This window comes from Carassius carassius, chromosome 33, assembly GCF_963082965.1.
Source record: "Carassius carassius chromosome 33, fCarCar2.1, whole genome shotgun sequence".
NCBI classification, from domain to species: Eukaryota; Metazoa; Chordata; class Actinopteri; order Cypriniformes; family Cyprinidae; genus Carassius; species Carassius carassius.
Genome location: NC_081787.1, coordinates 28176388 through 28194858, shown reverse-complemented (window position 1 = coordinate 28194858; position 18471 = coordinate 28176388). Strand labels below are relative to the sequence as shown.

At 40.0% G+C, this 18471-nt stretch overlaps 1 protein-coding gene across 4 annotated transcripts in view; it reads left to right on the top strand.

The window, feature by feature from the left end:
• Positions 1 to 18471, top strand: part of thoc2 (THO complex 2) — a 68878-nt gene that overhangs the window by 32591 nt on the left and 17816 nt on the right. For all 4 annotated transcript variants that reach the window (XM_059522169.1, XM_059522168.1, XM_059522166.1 and 1 more), the window contains exons 16-22: positions 4363 to 4447; positions 10901 to 10994; positions 11332 to 11412; positions 11622 to 11718; positions 14262 to 14379; positions 14775 to 14954; positions 17952 to 18116. In XM_059522169.1, the coding sequence (XP_059378152.1) occupies positions 4363 to 4447; positions 10901 to 10994; positions 11332 to 11412; positions 11622 to 11718; positions 14262 to 14379; positions 14775 to 14954; positions 17952 to 18116 (820 nt within the window). The remainder of the gene's footprint in view (positions 1 to 4362; positions 4448 to 10900; positions 10995 to 11331; positions 11413 to 11621; positions 11719 to 14261; positions 14380 to 14774; positions 14955 to 17951; positions 18117 to 18471) is intronic.

Sequence of the window (18471 nt, the reverse complement as noted above, 5' to 3'; positions counted from 1 at the left end):
CAAAGCAGCCGTGAGTGTTGCGTATCTAACACATTATCTAATTGCATTCCAGACAGCATTAGTCTTGTCTTTGTAGAGCATTTGGAAGAGAAAGCTGTGATATACTGGAGAAATCGCAACTGTAACATTGAGCAAATGAAGCCTGTGGTTGTCCTTGTAATTTGCTTCAACATTTCCAAACTTAATGTAATATTAGATTCTTGTTCAAAGGTTTTTTTTGTGTGTAATTGGCAAAAACTATAATACGGATGTCTCTAGCATATGAAAGCTCTCAATCAGTTCTGAGCTTAGATTTTACACCATATTAAGAATCGTTGAAGAGAGAATATATATATATTTTTTTTTTCTTGACTTATTAGATTGCCAAAAGTGTGTTATGTAGAAATGGTAGACACATACTAGTGAGGCGTCTGATGTCCTGTGGTTGATCTGAGCTTTATTAGACTTCTGGGTATCAGAAGATTACAGCATTAGAGCTTGTTAATTATGCTCTGAAGGTTAAGCTAACCAATTAGGCCACCTGATGTGACCTAGGGAATGATCAGGAGCACACACAGGGCTCCCTTATTAATAGGGCTGTTGCGATAACCGCAATATTGTAATACCGCGCTACTGACAAGCAAAACACAGAGGAAAGAGAGCAACCGCAGTGTTCAGTTTTTTTTATTTATTTTTATTTTTTATTAGGCCGTGGCCGTCTTGTTTTTTTTTCAATTTGTCACTGTGCATTTAATGTTAAATAAATTAATGATACAATATCGTTACGACTGTCATTTTCTCGCGAGCCGTTGTAGCTTTATGGTGCTTCGTTTGTTTTGAATAGGCCGGCCGAAACGATGGGAGGCGCTCGATCTCGTCCCAAAACCTTATGTCACGTCGCCAGTTTGGGAACATTTTGGCTTTCAACCCAATGAAAAGGGCGAGCCAGCGAATATAGATGAGCCGATATGCAAAATGTGCTGCAAAAAGGTTCCTGTGACGCGGCAATACATCTAATTTGAGGTCATCAGGACATTCTAAAACGCTTAACGTGAAAAACGCTTAACGTGGTTTAATGTACCAATACAGTGATATTAACAGACCAAACTCACTAAACATCATATTAATGAAGTATATTATCTACAAAAAATTACATGATCCCTGAATATGAATTCAACGCGATTAATAACACGTTAAGCCTTTTCCTCTCATAGAAAACCATCATAAGGCTTAACGTGTTATTAAACGACTTGCATTCATATTCAGGGCTCATCTGTTTTTTTTTTTTTTTTTTTGTACATCGTATACTGCTTTATTAGTATAATGTTTAGTGAGTTTGGTCTGTTAATATCACTGTCTTAGTGCATTAAGCCATGTTAAGTGTTTTTCGCGGTAAGCGTTTCAGAGTGTCCACTGTCATCCAGCGCAGCTGCCCCCTCAAGCATCAGGTCGCGGAGCAACATCAAAAAGAACAGCTGAGACCGGCCGACAGTTAGGAGTAGCTGAAGCCTTTGCGAAATCTTTAAAATACAGGCATACCTGCTGAAGTCACGGACAACCTCTGCGTCAGTGCCCATACCCAAGAGAGTGTGAGCAGATAACGAGGAGTGCATTGACACCAATGCGAATCCACTGTCCTGGTGGGCCAGTGGTGGCGCGATAATCCGTCTAGATTTCCAGTGCTTTCCAAAGTCGCGCGCAAATACATGTAATACATGTTAGAACTCTTTGATTTCTTAAAAAAAAATGTATTGGAAAACGCATGTTCTTGTTGCTGTTTGGCATTTAACAATAAACAAAAATTTTAAAACGTGTCTCTCTGTCAGTTAAAAAAGCAAAAAAATATGCTACATAACTCAACGATAGAGCTTTGTATGCAGCAAAATCAGGATAAATTAGGTATGTAAAAAAAAAAAAAAATGGCGGTAATACCACATATCGCGCTATTGAGCAACCCATAATAAACGCAGGGGAAATTTCTTACAAAACAACGCAGGTAACGCTTTAGCATATCATTACAAACTGACATCATGGCGCAAGTTGTGAATGAACGCGACCGGCTTCCCGGACAGCGCCGTTTAGGGCTTAAATCAAACTTCATTCACGCACACATAAGAAACACGCTTGCATATATACTAAGTACTAGTCACACATACATGTATATGAACTATCCACGCACATAAAGACGTGAGCACAGCACACACACAAATATAAGACGTGAGCACACACACAAACTAGACGGCGCCTCATAAGCGTTAGGCAATAATAAACAATAACCGAATTCATGATGATCTCAGTCATTTGTTTTGTGCAAAGTACGTTAGCAGCCATTCCCCATACCTCGAAGCTAATACTCCCGCCAGAGTTGTGCCTGGACGCGTTCATTGAACGATAGTGTGTCTGACTCTTTTGTTCGATCTTTTTTCCGAGTCATTTCGTTCATTTAAGGGGCTTTAAATGTTACTATTAACTGGCAAATTCCCCGAACACATCAACCTACGCAATCTTGATCATATTCTGAATTAAGAAATCTTTATAATGCAGTCAAAAGTCCGTTTTTGCAGTCCGTTTACAGGGAACATAATTACTTCACCAAGTCTTTCGTTTATTTGTCTAGTGACAGATGCAATAGCATACAATAGCCGCATTAGCAGTTATGCTGTTTGTTACACACAGTAGAGCAATAAAAACACAGTCTTACCGTTTCAATTGCCAGCAATTTTGTTGGAATGGAGCTTTTCCAGAGATTTGATGCCAACTTCGCCTGATATTGCCCCAAATTTGTGAAGGATTTCGGCGTACAATGTTTAGCACAAACACGTAACGATAAACCAGTGGAAGGGTTGAAGGAACCGCGTCATTAAAAATTAATTTAATCCACTGGTCTCTGATAGCTAGGTCCATTCTTGGTAGAGAAAACACATTTACATGTTGATTCTGGCAGTCAACCACAGAGCAACTCTTTCTCGACTGAATATGAGGGGGAGAGGGGAAGGGCGAGCTTCCTGCTGCGGTGTCCATATATGGTTTATCCTGCCTCGTCTTGACGTCAAGACGAGGAAGAAATCAAAATCTCGTATTTGAGTGCGCGTGCTCGTGGGCTATTTTACAAACCCTGAGGTAAACAAACGCTTTACTTTTAAATATCGGCTTCCCGGCCAGTGTATAATCGTTAGGCAATCATAACATACATTGATTCTCGTGGAAAAGTGAAAATTGTGGGTCATGACTCCTTTAAGACCAATGACACCGTCATGGCTCCCCAGTTGGCTGCTCCTGTCGACTCAAACTGGAATGAAATCTTCACAATGCCAGCACTGGCTCTGTGCCCTCCCCCAGTGTTTGTGTGAGGGTGTTTTTTCCCCCAGCTGCTTTATTAATTGACTTTTTAATTGGCTCTTTTGTGCCACACTTCAGACAATGCAGCTCTGCTAGTCTGTTGGAAAACACAGTGTTATAAGAACAGCCCGAAAGGCAGTGCGCTTCACGTGACAGTCCATCATGCGCCTGCTGGCATGTGTGATAAGAAATCAGTACAGAGGCGTGAAGACTCATAAAACACGAGCGAGACGGGACACGGACAGCCGTCTGCCGCCTGTCATGGTTTGACTCTTGCATAAATTCACAACACTGGGAGGCCATGTTAACAAGTAGTTAACAATTAGTTTTTTTTTATTATTGGATATTTAATATTTAAACCATTTCAACTGTTTCCAGCAAAAATAACTGTGACATTTTAATATGGCTGATATCTAGAGAACAGTTTTGTCATTGTAATGCCCAGTGATAAAAAAAAAAAAAAGGAATGAAATCGTAATTGAACAATTTTTTTCTGTAAGCGATTAACAGCACTAGTTCTAACACAACAAGGCTGTGAATGTTGAGTTTACCTGCTGGTGTGAGCTGGCCTGTAGACAGGTCTTGTCAAACTAGGCAAATTAAAAAACAAGAAACTTAGATTTCAAAGCTTCATGCAGCATCCATTACTAATAATGCCTTGAAGTTACAAATAAATGTGTGTTTTAGAGCGGGGATCTCCAGCCCTGCTCCTGGAGGCCTACTGACCATCCTGCAGACTTCAGGTCCAGTCCTGCCCCAGCAGCACATCTGCCTGTAATCATCCAGTAACCCTTGGATCAGCTGGTCCAGGTGTGTTTGCTTGGGACTGGGGCTGAAATCTCCAGGAGTGGGGTTGGTGACCCCTGCTGTAGTGATATAGCTTTTACCTATGCTCAGCCAAATGTCTGCTGATTAGTAATTAGATCCATTTAACAGGCCTGTTTTAGTCCCTGGTGAGTGTACGTGTTAATAATTATCCCTTTTTGGTATATCTGTGCCACTTTTTCTTGTTTTTACCTTCTCTCTGGCTGTTTTTCCCCCCAGACGACTGACTAAGGAGAACGTGAAGCCCTCAGGAAGGCAGATTGGAAAGTTAAGCCACAGTAACCCCACCATTCTCTTTGATTATGTGAGTATTTTATTGCTTGTGACGGCTTTAATGGTCTGCTAGGCTAATGACATGCTTTTACAGGGCTACTTTATAATCTGCAGTGTGCCATCAATTTTCATTGCTCCCAAGATTAAAAAGCTCAGACCAGTGGCCTAATGCCCAACATCAGACCGAGAGCATGATCAGGAAGTTAAATGTAGGCTGTGTTAGTCAGCAGGCTAGCTGTAATCACATTAGTCTCCATCGAATGTAAGGAACTCATGCCTTCACGTGTTCCAGAAAGTTTTCATCGGGATGCTGCTTTCTGCTGGGTTTGTTCTGAAGAAGTGAAGCGGAGTCTTGTTCTGTTGTGCACGCCTTCAGATTTGCAAGTGGCTGACTTCGGCATTAGCATTTCTGAAAAAATATTCTGAAGATTCAGTGGTGAAATAAAAGACTGAAATGAGCTCTGATTCAGTTGCTGAGGACTGCGCGTCTCTTAAGCATTTCCTCATTTTATGAGCGCCGAGAGAGTACCTCTGAACAAACACTCACCACAGTTCAACATGAAATCAATATCAAAAGCGTTTCCTAGAATCAATGTCCCTGAGCTAATTGGGCAGTGTATTATACTACATGACCAGTGAAATATAATTAGTAGTGTTTGCAAAGACAAGTTTAGCGATTTGACTAATATTGACCAATATTGATCGCTGCAGTGATTATCTATTTTTGTAGACAAAAAAATAAATTATTTTGGCTTTTGGATTATTGCAAAATCCAATCTAAATCTAGTCATCAGATGTAAAAAGTTAAATTTCAGCTATAAATGAACGCACCACCATTTAAAATCTAACTTTGGAAAGTTTGAGTTGAGGTCTCTGCTAGTGCTGCAACGACGTGACGATGTCATCGATTATGTCGACTACAAAAATACGTCGACGTGCGTGAAATGCGTCGACGCATCACACTGTTTACATCTCGCTTAATGGCATACTGGGAATGGAGAAAGTTGCATTCTATCACAAAAACAGAGACCACTGTTATCAAAAGTATGGGAATACTTTAAACAGAGGCCAAATAAAATGGCCCTTTGTACCCTTTTTAAAACCGATATGGTGTACCACGGCAGTACAACTGCGATGCACGAGCACCTCAGAGGAAAACATCCTGGCGCTCTCCGGTGTTACGGTTTAACTGGTTACCGTGTGATCTGTGACCAACTTCCTGGTTCAGGTCTCTGCTGCAGATGTGATGGAACGACCGCAGCAGATTTGCTGATTCTAAAAGTACAAACTGATGTGATATTATTAAGTGTCTAATAAACGCAGACTTGCTCATTGCATGATTCTGATATTCTTGTAAAGATTACAAGTTATTGGTATGGTCACCCGTAGCGGCTGAAGTAAGGATAAATGGATTTGCAGCACTAAAACTCGTTTGCAGTAGCTCTGCTACTAAATTTATTTCAAAATGGCAATCCATATACAGGGCTCCAAACTGTGACTAAAACGGTCGCATTTGCGACCATAAATATTAAAATGCGAGTGAAGTTTTTTTGCTGAGGTCGCCACTGGCGACTAGGCCTATGTATTTACATGCTATCTCTTAAAAAATTGCATGTAATGCCTTTTTTCCTGATTGTTTTGCATTCACATCTTTTGTTACGTTCGCGCATTGAGAGAAAGAGTTTTAAACAGTCCTCATCTGCCGCGCAGCAGCACTGGCACACACCTGAAAAACGCGCGCGAGAGAGAGAAATGGAGACTTGAAGAGAAAGTGCAGAAAAACAGCGTCTATTTCGTTCATAACTTGAACAAACTACAACAGGTAAAGCTGTCATCTGTGTGGATATTGGCAATATCGTTAACTGTTTTCGTTTATAATTATAAGGCTTCTTCTTAACAAGATCTTAGTCTGTGTTCTGTTAATGCATGAACTTCATTATTTGAAGTGCACTTGCCGTCCAGTAATCGCAAAAAGCTTTGTGCTTTGTTACTTTTTAATTTACAAAGTTTCAGCTTTAAAATTATTCCAAATTCATAACAAAATTCAAACAATAAATACAGTTTTGGTGCTTAATGTCAACCTATAGACTTTCAAACATCAAAATGTCATGAATTAATATGTATTTGTGTACAAAATGACATATAAACATATTTTCCTATTATATTTTGCCTGGAAACGCTTCCAACACGCGCACGTGTCGCGTGAAAAATAGGCGTCGGTTCTATTTCTAGCAGCGTTTTCCGCGAGGCTCAAGCCGCACCTGAGACGCGCGTCTCACGCAGGCAGTCTGCAAGCTCTAACCTGTTAACATGGGAGCCGAATTAAAAACGGACACGCCACGCGGCTGAGACGCTTGCGCGGCTGCGCCACGCATCCAGTGTGTGCAATCGCGAGTAGTGCCTCAGTTCAAGCAGCACGTGAACCTATCATACCTTGCTCTTTACTACTAGAGTACATAATGAACATGAATTAACATCAAAAGGTAGGCTATTTTATAAGAGATTCTACAGTACAACACAGTTCAAACTGCGGAAAACGTATAAAGCTTGTAAACATTGCAACATAATATTAACCTCAGTAACCTTTCGGTGTCCACAAGCTCATCAGTCAGCTAGAAAAATATCTATAAAGAGGAGCATTTTGCTATATTTATGAGCTATTGAATTTTAATATTTTTACTTAACCTTTTGTCTACATGATTGAACTCCTCCTATAAAATTCAATTTGACTAATTAAGAAAAACAGACTGAAAGTGTGAAAGACATGCACTCTTAAAAATAAAGGAGCTTAAAAGGTTCTTCACAGAACAATTTTGGTTCCACAAAGAACCATTCAGTCAAAGGCTCTTTAAAGAACAATCTCTTTCTGACCTTTTCATAATCTGTTATTGTCTTCAAATGTTAAAGGTTCTTTATTAAACCATTTAGACAGGAAAAAAGGTTATTCTATGATATCATGAAGCACCTTTATTTTTAAGAGAGTATGACAACATTTACAGGATGCATTGAGGAGGACCCCAAACTATACTCAGGGGCCAAGTGATGCTTATGGTCCATGATATTGGTACAGATTTTGTGTAATAAACAACACATGACTGTATATTTCAAGTTGGAAAAGACATTTAGCTCCCACTTTAAGTGAACCTTCATTCCCAGGTCATCTACAAGATGGATTAAAATGCTGATAAAGTCAAGAAAAGATGAGACATAAACACGTCAGTATGATTAAAAAGTTAAAATGTAAAATAAATAATTTAAATAAAACACATAAAACATGTTTATTCTTTGGCACCTAAGAAAATCATTTGGCACCTAAGTTTTTTTCTTATAGGAGCCAAGGGCTCCTTACTCGATTTTTTTGTTTGGAGCCCTGATATACACCTATGATCAGCTGTTCCTTTATCTTAGCTGAGCTTTCAATGTTGTTACGGGAAAGGATGAAGCTGAATGGTTAGTTTTTGTCACATGACCCACGGCATTCTGAAAAGTTGAGATGTTTTTAACTAACTGTTTTTAACTAATGTGGTGCGGGCGCGCCTGTTTTCACATGCACGTCGCGACCGCGTCGCTTCCATTATGAGCGCCTACATTGGAAATAACGAAATTGAGCGCGCAAAAGACGCGATATGTGAATGGCCCCTTAAAAGACAGCGCCCCCCGAGACAACAGTCACAGACCAACGAGCTACCCCGAATCAGCTCCAGATCTCTGGAAACCATGCTAAACCATAGCAGAACCCTGACTACATCTTATGGTTTGTGATGCTAAAGAACATTTCATGACGTCTCAGAAAACTGTAAATTTGTGGCTACTGTGATTTAATTATAAGCGCTATCGTAAACTCTTATTTACCATAGTAAAATAATCTTCTTTGCCTCTTTATTTTTGTATACTGTAAAAACTTCAACCACATTGGTTGAAAATGAATAAAGGTTGAAATATTATATTAGTTGTACAACGCGGCGCCCAAGCCTTATTAGGCATGGTCACTTTAAGAGACAATGAATGCATCCAATATAATACACATACAATTTTTTTCTCAACTGTTTACTTTAACTTAAGACATAACTGACAGTTTAAGTACAAGAGCAAAAACAGACAAATTCGGTGTTCAAGTGTTTTGAGATGCCTCTCTCTGCGTGAGCCAGAACACCGCGGTGCTGAAGTGGGCTCTTAAACATCCTTTTCCGTTTGTTTAAACTGCGATTTGTTTTTGTTCGTTGAGGTGCAGGAGGAGCTTAAAGGAAAACTTCTCAAACGAGAGGTCGGTTAAGTGTTGCTGTCTGTGAGACGCGGCTCTCTCTCTGTGTGCGCACCGAGCACAGCACGAGTAACCAGCTGCTCAGTTCAGCTTTTCCGCATCTTGTGTTTGAATGCTTTAAAGTCTTTTGAATGGTTACATTTGGCAAGTGGCAAGGCTTAATAACACGTGAAAATGATACGCTTTCATGACGACACGCAGCAGCGTTCTGTCAACTGTCCTGAGCGTCTTCTTAGACTGGCCTCGGCCAGACGGTTGAGATCGACTATTAAAGGGGATATTTTCTCCTATTTAAAGCACGATCATAGCTCACTATCAGCAGTTATTTTATCTATGTTCATAACATTTCTTACATATTATTGCTCGGTGTAAGAGATAAATAAAGATCAGATAAAGATTAAAGGTAAACAGTACCAGTACGAGTGATTGCATTTGTGAATTAGTCATCTCTATATTATTGTGAAGCTGGGGGTTGTAAATAGCCTAGTTCCTTCAAAAGTAGAAAAATATGATACAAGTTTTGAGATTCTAAGATACTTTAGTGAAAAATCACAGGACAGCACTGACAACTGCGTTCCTCTCTGCGCGCGATCTTCACAGCTATGAGTTTTCGTGCCACAATGCAGCTGCGCGAACATGGTAGCTCGATATACACATCCGATCGTCTAATCGCTTGAACGTCCAAACCATAAAACAAATACAACTGACAAAGTTTAGTGAAGACTCAAGGCTCACCGTTCGCGCGCCGGAACTATGTGTTGAACCGGCGTTCACCTCCGTGTTTTGCTTTTATGCCACTGACTGGTAGAATCATGTGGCTACACACGCTTTTAAGGGGGAAGTATTAACAGGAAATAACCGACATGGGAAAATTACGTCGGTTAGAGGTTCTAAATTTCAGTTTCAATTACTTTTCGATTAATCGTCCAGCCCTAGATCTTACTGCTTTTTTAATGTGCAAAAACTTTGGACAAAATTTGATTCGGTGTGCAATGATCTTTAGAGTAGTTTGCAGTAGGGCTGCATGATATTGGGAAAAAATGATATTGAGATATTACATTTTTCTGTGATGTATATTGCGATATGAAATCTAATTAAATTTTTTCTTACAAACAAAAATGGGGTGAGCACACTTACATTCTCATTTTAAATGATTTAAACATCGACACCATCGTGTCAATTGATTAATATGCGCGAGGTAGAGAGAGCAAGACAGCGCTTGTGTTGTTTGAAGACAGTGAGCGTGCGGCCTGGGCGCGCTCTCTCTCTCTCTCTCTCTCTCTCTCTCTCTCTCTCTCTCGCGCTCTCTTTTGCTCGCTCTCTCTCTCGTGCTCGCGCGCTCTCTCTCTTCCCTTGTTAAACTGACAGGACCTAAAAAAAGACATGCAAATGATAAAACTTTCACTCCATGATGGTTAAGCTGTGCAATTAATCCGCGAATCACATTCGTCAAGGGCCAGGGAGCAGCTGGCCCGTACAGTTACGTAACGTACAGTGACGGATCAACTACGGCAGCCTACATCGCACATCCTGCGATGTGACTATCGTTGATTGTTACATCGCGATATCGATGCTTAAACGACACATCATGCAGCCCTAGTTTGCAGGAGTGTGACTATAAACATAATGACTAGTTTGCCTGTTCACTGTAATGTTTAATGTCCCTGACAACTTCTGTAGTCCCATTAGGCATTTGTTAGCAACCAGCTTTTTCAAGAAAATTCAAAGAAAGAAAGAAAAATCTTAAAGGGGGCATTACTGATGTAGCTTGTGTTTTAGAATAAGATATAAAATATCTTGTGTTTTCAGACATTTAACCAAAAAGCCACTGACTTCAGGAAGACAGAACCAGAAGTGCTAAAATACTAATTTAATTATTTTGGCCTACATAGATGTATTTCTAATAACCATTATTTAGAACTGATTTGTATTGCATGTATTACTTTGGTTTTGGTTTTATTTATGATTAAGGAAAAATGCTTAAATATTGGAAATGTTTGGTAAAACTGATTATTGATTGATTGAGCTCTGTTCCTCATTCTTGAGGGCAGTGATTTTAACAAATCCTTAAACCCAAGAAATCTGTGTGACAATGATTACATTGCCAAAAGCACCGCATGAGTTTTAGCAGCAAAAATCAGTTTTCTCCTCAGAGGAATAAAACTAAAGATGTATGTAGGAGGAGAGAGTTAATGAATGTAATGCTGCTGTCCTTTCTTTCAGATCCTGTCTCAGATCCAGTGGTATGATAACCTCATAACTCCAGTGGTGGACTCTCTCAAATACCTCACCTCCCTCAACTATGATGTGCTGGCCTGTATCCTTTCAGACGGCTGTTATAATTACACTCCCACTGTTTAATAATCTTCCCCCTCCGCTAATAACAGCTCTCCCAGGAACTTGCTGATCTCCTCGAAAGTCCCATAATGTGTGCGTGATTAAAATAGCATGTAATCGCTCACCTGGACTTCATCATCACTGAAGCTGACAGCTGTGTGTGTTTAAAATGAGGGTGAAAAGCATTTCTTTTGAACATGCCAAAACAATGTCTGCCCGTATGAGTAATAGTCTGAGCAGTGTCTGGTGCTTAAAGCGGGAGTGTTATCTTTAAAGAGCGAGACGTGGTGAGTTTGAGCCCTTGACCGTGTGGGCAGATTGCATTATTGAAGCTTTAGCCAACCCAGAGAAAGAGAAGATGAAGCACGATGACACCACCATTTCATCATGGCTGCAGAGTGAGTGCCACGTTTCCTCCCTTCCTCTAAAACGCAGAATAAATTGAACTTTCTTAATGGACGGTTAATGTCACTTCTTGAAATGGTTTGACCCTGCTGCTGGAGAGTGTCCGGAAGCCAGTTTGGAGCACAAATGCGTGACATTCTTGACTTGCCCTCACAGATATTAATGCTCTTTCCTATGATATTATCATCACACCTTTCCCTAGGTCTCGCTAGTCTTTGTGGAGCGGTTTTCAGGAAGTATCCCATCGAGTTAGCTGGTCTTCTGCAGTATGTGACCAACCAGCTGAAAGCAGGCAAGAGGTACGCTCGCATGTTTGCTGTTCTTGAGTGTCTCCTGCTCTTTAAAGTGTCACTGTGGTGTTTTTAGCCCACGCTTCATTAAAACTGGTCATGTCACTATAAAAAATAGACATTACGAACTCTTATTACGAAGCACAGAAACAGGTGTGATGATCCAGGTAAAGACACGCAGTATCTGGCATATATAAACTGTTGAACAGGGTCCTTTTAATACATTCAGCTAATGTTTTGTCTTGTGGACTGACTATATATATATATATATACACACACACACACCGACCGTATTTTTCGGACTATAAGTCGCACCTGAGTATAAGTCGCATCAGTCCAAAAATACGTGATGAGGAAAAAAACATTTATAAGTCGCACTGGACTATAAGTCGCATTTATTTAGAACAAAGAGAAAACATTACCGTTTACAGCCGCGAGAGAGCAGCATAGAGCGCCCTCTCACTGCTGGAGACGGTAATGTTTTCTCTTAGTTCATTTCTCTTGGTTCATTTCTCATGGTTCATGTCAAATTAATTTTGATAAATAAGTCGCACCTGACTAGAAGTCGCAGGACCAGCCAAACTATGAAAAAAAGTGCGACTTATAGTCCGGAAAATACAGTATATATATATATATATATATATATATATATATATATATATATATATATATATATATATATATATATATTCAAACTTTTGTTGAGTGGAATGGATTACCCGGGATTTTGTTAATGTAAACATTTTTGCAGATTTTGTAAACTGTATGTACGGTAAACATATAACTCCCGCTATACATTTCTTTTGTAAATTTTTCTTATTTTTCTGAAAAAAAAAGAAAACTTTTGCCGCAAGTGTGATTGCATCATATAATAATTGCTGTTAATAGTGTTCATCATCTGTTTGATTACATCTTTAATTGACTTTTTTCGTACATTTATGTCATATGCACATAAACTGACAGTCACCACCGATAAGCTACTACTAAATATTGTAGAAACTTGCTGTTTTTCAAAACATAGCGTATATCCTGAAAGTTCAAGAAGACATTTTATACTTTTTGCAATTTAATGAATGTTAAGACAATATTTAACCCCTTCATTCCAAGTGTTCAGTATCTAAACAGATTATTTTATTTTCTTGATGAATGGTGAGTTTATTCAATGTTAGGACTTTTTATATACAGGACATTTTATACAGCAGGGTTAAAATATGCTGTTTGCAACACTGGTTCACTCTATTCCAGATGCCCAATATATTTAATCTGCAGCAATTAACAGTTAAAATCATGCATTTCTTTGGAATGAAGTGGTTTATCGCAGTGCTTGTCTGAGATTTCCCTGCACGGCTTCATGTGAGGCTGTTCTGCATATGTGTAAACAGCAGTGTTAATAAGGTGTGGGTTATCTTTCAACACTCCAGAGAGATGTGTGTAGGCAGGCAGTTAAAGCCCTCACTGACAGACCAGAGAATAGACTAGCACTTGCTCTGAAATCTGGACTGAGCTTCATACATGTGAAAGGGCCTTATGCATGATAGATAATGGATTTGACTGACGATGATGTTTACAGTAAGGGGTGATTTCTCATTAAAGCCCATTAGCCCATGTTTTATTTTATTCAAGGTGTCTATGGCTTTCTTCTTTCAGACGGATCCAATCGGAGTTATATAAAAAAAATATCTTTTTTTAAGCTTTTTAATGGGATTCAGTGGGTGTTGCAGTGCATCATCAGTCCAAAAGAAGTGAAATAAAGTGCATCCATCCATAATAAAATAAAGTGCCTCGCACGGCTCCAGCGGGTGAACAAAGTCCTCCTGTAATGAGCGATTCAAAACCTAATAATCACTTTAAAGTAGCTTGTGCCAACAGTTGTACACAGAAAGATTAAAGTGATTACACTTTAAATATGCTTATTTTTGTTAGAAAAATGCATTGATTCGCTACAGGATGCCTTTGTTCATTCCCCAGAGACGTGTGAGGCACTTTTTATTATGAATGGATGCGCTTTAACTTCTTTTGGACTGATGCACTGCAACACCCACTGAGTGCCATGAAACAGCTTGAGAGATCAAAGACAATTTTTTATATAACTCTGATTGGAATCGTCCGAAAGAAGACAGCCATTTACACCTTGGGTGCCTTTAAGGCGAGTAATTCATGGGCTAATCTTAATTTTTGGTAGAACTAACCTTAAAGTAGCTGATTTTTCTCTGAATATAAAAACAGTCAATCTGAAATGCTCTAGTTTGCAATTAGCATAGCAAAGTAGTCTTAATTTTGGCTGATAATTTGATTCACACTTGTTGGCTTGCAACCAAAAAATGGGTTGCAGGTTTGAAAGGGTACACTAATATCCTTGTGCATTACCGACAAAAAATGAAAATGGGGATCCAGTGCGTTCAAACTGGAGCTGGATCCGCCAGTCCATATTTGAGGATGTTCTATAGGAATCACAGCTCTTTATTTGGTTTCCTTTATCCAGTGTGATTAAGCAAGAGCAGCTTTGGTTTTTATCAAGACTTTAATCATTCACATGTTTTATGGTGTGCCAGTTTTGACCTGCTGATCCTGAAGGAGGTGGTGCAGAAGATGGCAGGAATTGAGATCACCGATGAAATGACTGTGGAGCAGCTGGAGGCCATGACGGGTGGAGAACAGCTCAAAGCGGAGGTACAACACACATGAAGTCATAGTCATGCTTATGAATGTATGGATGCTATTGCTCAATATTAGGGCTGCAGCAATGTTTCAGGTGTCGAATGCTAGAAGTGTGCTCGTGTGGAAATCAAGGCTCCTGTTATGCAGTATAGCTAGAGTTCATGTTATCCTGTTAGTCTGCAAACCAGCACTACTCAGCAGGTCAAACACACCAAGTGTATGCATTGCAGATGGAGTAATGCTTAACAGTGCTTCCTTGAAAACACTGAGGCAATTAAAGCGAGACCACATGGGACAGTAAATGTTCAGAATGAATCAATTCAGGAGTTACTTCACTTAGTTCAGTCTGCGCAGCTTCTGTATTGACCTGCTTGATCATATTTAATTCCTATTGTTTGTGTGTGTAGGGTGGCTACTTTGGACAGATCAGGAACACTAAGAAGTCGTCTCAGCGTCTGAAGGACGCTCTTCTGGACCATGAGCTGGCGTTACCGCTGTGTCTCCTGATGGCCCAGCAGAGGAACGGGGTGGTCTTCTCTGAGGGGGGAGAGAAGCATCTCAAACTCGTGGGGAAGCTTTATGATCAGGTATAATCATCTCTTGGTCTTGAAACCATGAGGACTCAGATTCATGCGGCCCTCAACTCTGTCACTGTAGTTTCTAAAAAGAATATAAGTGCTAGTTAAATGTGACAAGCAGCAGAGCTCGTGCAGTGGCGCTGAAAATACATTTCTTAAAAACGGTTTCGTTCAAGTTTGATGCTGGTTTACCTTTCAGACGAGATAAAATGGTGCCATGATATAGATAGACAGTCAGACTTTAGGGCTCCTGGAGGGGAATGTTCAGGAAGAAAATCAGATTTTAATGAGGTAAAGGCTGCCAATTAGGAAAAATCCATGTGTTAATGACTGAAACATCATGCAATAGAAGTTCTTCAACATTGCGTAACTCTTCATCAGTGTCTGTCTCACATCGATGGCACTTGTCAGCTCTGTCAGCCAACTATTAAAGTAATAGTGCAAAGTGTCATTTACCCAAACCGGCATGATTTTTCTTTCCTTTGTGGAGCGCGAGTAATTTACCAGAATGAAAGGACAAAAACACCATTAAAGCACTTCATATGTCTCATGTACGATAGTCCAAATCCTCTTTAGTCATACTAATAGCTTTTTGTGGGCAACGGAAAAAAAAAGTAATCAAATATTTTACACTGTTTTGTATGGAAGCCTGTTTCCACCAAAGAAGAAGAAATAATTTAAAAAAGGATAAAATTCAGAACTTATTTTCTTACATTAATATCTTACATTTCAGAGGTACCCCCCCCCCCCCACTTTTACTTGTAATTATGAGCTCATCTTTTAACACACACCTAATTTAATGGATGAAAATGATCTGCCTGTGCTGCAAAATGCATATTCTCTATCAAGAATTGTTTTGGTACATTCCATTTAGTATTCCTTGTAATGTCAATCGCAAAAAGGATGTTTCTTTAAAAAAAAAATATATATATATATATACACACGTTGTGATCCAGACAGAGTCTTTGATCCTCAATATGAGCCAGGAATTACATTTTTGTCTTTTCCTTGCAAAAAGCTATGATTTTGGCTTTGAACAACTGAGAATGTACCACACAAATGATATGATGGGCTCGACAGCCTGCAGGGAAAAGAGCTGCGTGGTGAGTTTTTTGGTGAAACTGACTTTTTAATGAAGTGACTGAAGTCACTGTTCCCCAAAGCAAAGCAAACTGAATGATGGTTGCTGGTGTCACAGTTTGGAAGTGAAAGTGGCCTGCATCAGCCATGGGAGCTGTACAGAACTTCAGTGTTTTTCACCCGCCCACATACACTGGCAGTTTGCTTTTCATGTTCAGCAGCTGCGCAGCTCAATTACTCACTGGGTAATCCAATTGACTGCCCCCCCCCATGTTCTCTAGACATGTCACAATTCACAGCAGATGGTGCTAAAAACGAACATCATCAGCTCCATTCTGTGTGGGTCTACGAAATGATGCCGCCGGTCGATCCTTTTCTTTATTTCAACTTTTTTCTCTCAATGTCTCAAATTAGAGCCTTTAGCAAATAATTCCCTCTCGCGATACCTAATTGTCTAAATAATTGCTCGTGGTGTGAATGAGAAACACGTTTTTCCTGACATCAGTGGGGAAGCTTTTAATTATTAATTTTGACAGTTTTTTTTTGTTTTTTTCCCTCACTGCAGGAAGTTGTGCGCTGCTCATTACAATCAGCAGAATGTGTGGGGCTCCTGTGCCCGGCTATCACCGCCTCTGATGCACACAGACATTGATTGACTCATCTCAGACTAAATATGCATTCAGCATGATTGCATGATTCATGCGTAAGCACCCTGAAAAATATTAGAGCAACTTTTGTATAAATTTGCTTTATTGCCATTTAATGTCCCAAGTTTTTTATATTTTGTTAGTGATGCTTGCTTGGACAAGTGTCACTTTTATTGCTCAGAATGTAGATTTGTGATTTATTTATTTGTCATTTAGGGTGTTCTCACAGATAACCAAGCTCATTTTATTCCACATTATTGGAGTTCATCTTAATGAGGTGCTGTAGGTCTGATTAAATACAAACTGTGGAACTGTCCAGTTTTGGTGAGGTTAGATAGCAATTTGACCCAACAGACTAAGTAACAGAGCTGTATCAGAATTCATAAAGGGAAATGTTGCATAAAAAGCAGCAGTGTCTGATTCTGTGGGTGAGCACGTTAGTATATCACGGTTGAAAAACAAAACCAATTGAGTGCTTTGAAATGTCATTGATCTCCTCCGAAATGCTGTCCTGTCTTGCAGGGAAGCTAGTGTGCAACGCTAGCTTAATTCATTTTGATGGATGGCGCCATGAGCGCGATCCTGAACATAAACAGGTGCTTTACTTGCATGTGACTTGCATAAATGCATTTTGCAGCTATTTACGCCCCCGTTTCTAAACAAAGCAAATGATCTGCAGGTCTGAAAATGGACTTGGACAGGAAGTGGCTGACGGCATGTAAAAAAAAAAAAAGTGAACCTTAGTTTAGGGCTGGGTGTAAATAATGACTTGATGAATCCTGATATTGATTCTTGAAAGCCCAAGATCAATAACACTTTATTTCCTGAACTACTTTTCAGTGTAAGCACACTCCTGCTGCTGAATCTTCAGGTTGCATGCAATAACATAAAGCACAACGAGTTACGAACCGAATCCGAAACATACAGCTGAAGCACAGGGACACGTCCTTTCAGGTCTCTCTAACTTGGTCTGGTAGTAAAGCAGCTGTCCGGGAACATTTGTGGAGTTGACCCGGTGGTCAGGCCGTACCTCCCTCCCCTCCACCAGCCTCCTCTGGAATCTCTCCCCAGTGTCTCGCTCCCACTAAATTGCTTTTCTGTGCATCCCATCGATTCCAATGGAGAGCCCGTGATGGATGGCTTTAATAAAGCAAGCCGCAGTTCCCCAAATAAATGAGCGACCTGAGGATTTATTAAGAACATCTGCATTTGGCTGGGACAAGAGCGTGGAGAGACGTGTTTAATGATGAATGCCTCTCTTTCTGCTTCCTCCCCAAAGTGTCACGACACTCTTGTACAGTTTGGTGGCTTCTTGGCATCTAACCTCAGCACAGAAGACTACATCAAAAGGGTGCCATCAGTGGATGTCCTCTGCAACCAGTTACACACACCACACGATGCCGCCTTCTTCCTCTCTCGGCCCATGTATGCCCATCAGATTCTGGTGAGTGCTCACAACAAACTTCGTAAACCAATTTGTCCAAAACAATATTTGAAAGCCGTTTGGTGTTTCTCATGTCAAGAGTGTGATTAGTGCAAAGAATGCTGTAATGCTGCAATACAGTTCTTGCATTACAGTAAACTGGGATTTATTTGTTGTATTTGGCAGTATTATAACCTCTATATGATGCTGCCTGCCCAATGAATATTTCATAGAGAGCTCATTTTGTGTTTCCCCTCAACGCTAGAGCCCTTCTTCCAGGGCGGTGTAGAGTTAATCCCATATCTCTTCACCTCTAACCAGATTTACCGCCCCCTAATTCCACGTCCATACACTCATCTTCAGGCTGTTTGTTGTG